Source organism: Cynoglossus semilaevis, chromosome 16, assembly GCF_000523025.1.
Source record: "Cynoglossus semilaevis isolate Cse_v1.0 chromosome 16, Cse_v1.0, whole genome shotgun sequence".
NCBI classification, from domain to species: domain Eukaryota; kingdom Metazoa; phylum Chordata; class Actinopteri; order Pleuronectiformes; family Cynoglossidae; genus Cynoglossus; species Cynoglossus semilaevis.
Genome location: NC_024322.1, coordinates 11,886,308 through 11,891,669, shown reverse-complemented (window position 1 = coordinate 11,891,669; position 5,362 = coordinate 11,886,308). Strand labels below are relative to the sequence as shown.

General features: G+C 44.1%; 1 protein-coding gene across 3 annotated transcripts in view; it reads right to left on the bottom strand.

Moving 5' to 3' along the window:
- Positions 1 to 8: 8 nt before the first annotated feature.
- Positions 9 to 5,362, bottom strand: part of fign (fidgetin) — a 70,203-nt gene continuing 64,849 nt past the window's right edge. For 2 of the 3 annotated variants that reach the window (XM_008328711.3, XM_008328710.3), the window contains one exon: positions 9 to 2,688. In XM_008328711.3, coding sequence (XP_008326933.1) covers positions 485 to 2,688 — 2,204 coding nt within the window. In that variant the 3' untranslated portion in view covers positions 9 to 484. Of the gene's footprint in view, positions 2,689 to 4,449; positions 4,616 to 5,362 lie in introns of those variants that run through there. The other variant, XM_017039614.2, reaches the window with a different exon arrangement.

The window sequence follows — 5,362 nt, the reverse complement described above, 5'->3', positions numbered from 1 at the left end:
TGTTTTTTTTTTTTTCGCAAATGCATCGAATTAATCTAAAAAATAACCACAACACAACAGAGAGCGCTAAGATTGACACAACCGTTGAACACCGTTCGAATGGTCGAAGAATAAAAAGCGTGTTTTGTCTCGTTTTAAAGCTTTTATATCGACATGTCGCGATGAAGGTCGTGAGGCAAAAAAAAAAAACTAAAGAAAAGAGCACCACCTCAGGCACTTGATAGCAACTAAATCTCAAGATCAGCAGAACAGTATATATATTTTAATATATATATGTATAGATATGTACAAAAGGTGAGGGGGGGGCGGCCTTTACACGTAGCATAAGGGCGATGGCTTCAGCCACATAAAGCAGTTATTTAGTGATTACAAAGGTCTAATTTTCCAGGACAATCCTCTCGCTGTATGTCGCCACTCTTTGTATTGTTCACTGAAGGCCAAATACACATTAAAGATTCAAGAATTTTCGTTCCTTTTTTTTTTTTCATTGACTGCAACCAAACATTTTGTTCCACTCGGTGTACATGTCAAGTTCTTTTTGTGATATGCTCGGCTGAAATTTGCAAAACACGTTGTCAAAGTCTTGGTAAGAGACGAGTCTCATTTGACTCGGATGAATTGACAGGTCAGTACCAGCGATACCATGGAGAGGACTCACTAGAGCCTCCTGACAAAGCTGGGCCACGTCCAGTCCTGAAAAGCCCTCTGTCCTCTGAACCAGCAGTGACATCTCTTTGTCACTCAGACAGTAGTTATTCTGCGAGAGCAGCTGGCTGATTATCTGGTGTCGTGCCGTTCCATCGGGCAAGGGGATGAGCAGCCGCTTGGTAAAGTACCTCCGAAGGGACTCTGGGATCTCTTCAGGCTTACTGGTGGAGCACACCACCAGGACATGTTCCTCAGCGGAGGTCAGAACACTGTCAAGCTGCATGAGAAGTTCAGCCTTGAGGCGATTCACCGGGCTTTCCTCGCTGAGCTGGGCCGACAGCAGAAGGTCCACGTCGCTGATGAACACCACGGCCGGCTGCCGGCAACGGGCCACCAGGAATGAAGCCTGGATGATTTTGTCCCCTTCCCCCAACCATTTTGTAACCAGACTTGTACTGTTGAGTCTCAAGAAAGCAGCCCCAAGTTGGCTAGCCATGCAGCGGGCCAGGAGTGCTCTGCCGGTTCCCTGAGGTCCAAACAAAAGGAGGCTCCGGGGAAAGGTGGCAAGTCCGCTAAACATATCTGGCCTTAAAATCGGCCATAGTATCTCCTCTTTGATGGCAGCTTTAACCATATCTAGACCTGCAATGTCACTCCAGTCCACAGGAGGGCACTGCTGAAGGATTTCACTGGTTACCATCTCCACCAAGTTGGAATCACTGTTTTTTAGCTGCTCCTCCGCAGCGTGGACAGATGAGGTAGCCGTGCCGAGCGAATGAGCGAGATGCTGTCTGTGCTCTTCAGTTTGCTCACTCATAATCGGTGATCCAAACTTGCCGTAGGGCTCTGCGGTTCTGAGGTCGCCCACAGAGCTTTTGGTGGAACTATACGACGGAGGAGTCAACGCTCGGCCGGAGTGCATGCTGAATTTTCTTTGATCAGAAGACATCGTTTGTTTCGTTGGTTTGAACGCTTCAGTATTTCTCTCGAAGCCGTTGCCTCTGTTAGAGTCTGTGACACTGCTGTCTGGTGCTCGGTACATTGGGCTGTGTGAAGAGCGCTGTTGGCTGTAATTGAAGTTGCCGTAGCTAGAGTCCATATCTCCATGTCCGCTCATGTAGAAAGCTTTCCGTTTTAACGAGTTGGATGTGCTGCCGTTCAAAGGTGTTAGTGCAATTGGTGTGTGATTATGGGACTGGTAGGTGTAGCCAGGCAGTGTGGAAGGGGGGATTGGTGTGGGGGCCGCAATGCCGGATGGCAGATAAGCAGAAGGAGGAGGCGCTCCCCCAGGGCTGTAACCAGGGCCAACAGCAGTCTGGGAAGGGTAACCTGTCGGAGGATAGTTGTAGTTTGGGAGGTTCGGAGACCCGGTGTTGTAGCTTGGCACTAAGGACGGGGGAGGAGGGGGAGGCGGTGGCTGTAAGAGCCCAGCGCTGTGCAAAGGAGAAGGATGCGGGGAGGGGAGAGCTGGGGTGTTCTGCCCACTGTAACTAGAATGTAAGTAGGAGCCGTTGTAAGCGGCAGTGTATTCCTGAGAGGAGAGGCCCGAGTGGAGAGTGGTGGCTGTGTGGCTCCCACAGTTACTGCTGGAATAGCTGGGCTCAGACAGGCTGCTGGCCACCCCCGGGGAGCTGCCTATACTGGCCGACACATCTGTAGGGGGTAAGGCAGCTGTCATTCCAGCTTTGCTCACAGATATAACATCTGGAGCACAGTTCATTGGGTAAATCCCCTCCTGCCAGGACTCATTCTCTGACTTTCGTCCGTTCATGAGTCCGGTGTTGCTCTCAGAGTAGGAACACAGCAGGGCTCTTTCATTTGGGCCCTCTAGGATCCCAGAGTACTTTTCTGCGTATTTCTTCAGCAGATTTGAGGCAGTCAGTGCAGAGATGTCATCGTTGGCCCAAGCGTACTGGTATGTTCTCTGCAAGTGCCCTCTGTAGGCTTCTACTTTGTGTGCTGGTGAGCGGGTAGTGGACGAGATGTCAAAGTGTTGCTCGGCCCATTGTGTGTGCTCCGGGGTCCACTGCATCTTTAGACCTAGATGTTCCACAGAAAGAAGAAGTGTGTCAGAGTAAGTCACTTGAAAGATTTTTTTTTTCTCTCAAAACATAACCAGATGTTTGGTGAGATTACAAATATAAATTCCTTCAACAAATGTAACGACAAAGGTAACACTGTGAGGGACACAGAAGAGAAACAGACACCAGTGGGCATTCATGACATCACTTGCAAATCAGCAACAACAGTTAGCATCTAAAAGTATTTTCCGCTAGCTTAGCTACTGTATTCCATGTCGACTAATTTCTCAGCACCAATGGTAAATTACAAGTGGCAGATCTGCAACAATTTACTAATGCATCACTATTAAATTAATTAAAATCTAATGTCTGCCAAAATATTTGAAAATGTTGTAACAAAAGGTCAGAAGAATATATTCATCAACATTTTTTAAAAAATGTCTGTCTATTTTAATATATATGTTTGAATATGTTTCAAACAGTTGTCTGTCTATTTTAATATATGTTTGAATATGTTTCAAACAGTCCATCTCTCTGGCACACGACTACCAGACTGATCATACATCATGGTTAGTGTGAGTGTGTGAGACCTAACACCTCATATGTGCGGTATGATCCACACAACACACAGCAGAATGACAGAGACATTGCGGGTCAGTCTATAATCCAACCCTCATCTGAGCCGTTCTGAGACACTTTCAAATCTGCTTGGAGGAGCGCAGTAAAGCAATCTTCCTTGGCAGCGCTCTGTTGCTTTCATCACACAAACTCCTCAGCCCAGCATGAATTATATTCACATCCAGTCTGCCTGCTGCTTCCTACTGCTCAGAGTGAGGGAGGAGAAGAAAACATGCTTCACTTCTTTTTCTCTGCAGCCTTTTTGTGAGGGAATGGCATAAATGACATGTTGAATCGTTAATTCATTTTCATGATAATTAGTCATAATAAAACCCAGAATAATTAAACTGAGATAAATATTGCACTTGCATTAATCAAGCTACAAATAATGTATAAGATGAAGCCATGGCTCCCAGTGCTGCACCATGGTCACTCGATTTGCAGATGATGTACCGCTATACATTATAGTCCAGTAAACTGGATCACAGGATTAAAGTAAATAAAAAAAGAAACACTCTTCCTCCCTGTCCAGAGACAGACCAGACTCCCTTCTGACTCCCCTCCAGCTAGTTGCCCACCCAGCACACTAGACACCAAGAGCTAATTAGCAGAATGATGCTGCACTAATTGTGTTAATCTAGGAGGTTTTAGTCAAAGAGATCTCTTTTATGGCTCAAACGGTTGTCAGCTATCCAAACTAATGATTAATTAAGAGAGAAAAATCCTGAGCCAAAAATACCAGAATCCAGACTATGGTAGACATTCTGATGTCATATCCATCCCGCAAGATGGAAATGCACAACATTTACATGACATTTTTACATTTCATGACCTGGCACTACTTCTGCACACAAAATTCTGTGATCCCTTTAGCAACTCAGAAACATGACAATATTTCTCCAGAAAAAAAACAAAACCAACTAAAATGAGCAGTGTGATGTGTGTTTACCACTGTAGGCGTCCACAGTGGAAGCCAAGGATCAGGATAATGGTTTTTGTAAAAATCACTCAGATGTGTTTATTAACACTCAGAGCACATTTTGTCAATAGCAAAATTGCACACGGCTCATTGAGTGATATTCCACTATTACCGATAATTCCCTGCCACTTTACACAATCACCGGAGAGCTACTTGCAAAGTGTACTTGAGATCTTAAAGTACCGGGTATTTTGTAGAATTTCGAGGGGACCGTCTTCGTGCAGCGTACCGCGAAAGACAGGCCAATAAAATACACACATGTGCCACGCTAGTTCTGGGGGAAATAAACATAGAATTAGAAAAAAAAAAAAAAAACGCATAGAAGAAGTGTGTTTTCATAAAGCGTACTATGTTTACAAAAACATTACATTAATAAATGATTATAGAGCATATTTTTACAATTTTACTTTGATTCAGCATTAATAAATGATTATAGAGTATATTTTTACAATTTTACTTTGATTCAGTTTATTCCTATATATTTACTATTATTTTTATATTTTTTTAAACTATTTTGTGAAATAGCAAATTCAAGGAATATTTTTCTGTTACCTGTTCCTCTCATCAACCATCACCAAACAGGACCTTCATTACCTTGAGTTCTTGTTTGTCTGTTCACGGCCCACAGTTATCATAAAAGAAAATGATATATCATTCAGGGTGGCTCACCAGCCTTGGCTTCCTCCCTAAAAATGCTTCAGAATTGTCGCTGTTATGACTTTAAATATTTATTACTGTAATCTTAAACACATAAAGGGAAAAGAGATCAGCAGGATCAGACATGCATTTTGGCACATGAGTCCAGCCGTGCTACGCTTGGAGGTGGTGTTTAATTTCTGGTTCAGTGATCATCATCCATGAAACAGAGATGCTGACCTTTTTGGGGAACTATTAATCTGGTAGCCTGGGCCGTTTTTAAGCAAACAAGAGTGGGCCTCCACTCTGTCCATCCAATTTCCCAGTGCGTAAATTGGACCACCGCTTGCACAATTCTCTATTCATTACTGTGCTGCTGAAAGGAAGCACAGAGGTGGCAGAGTGGTTTTCTTTTCCTTTTTCTCTGCATGTGTGTGTGAGTGAGTGAGTGAGAGAGAGA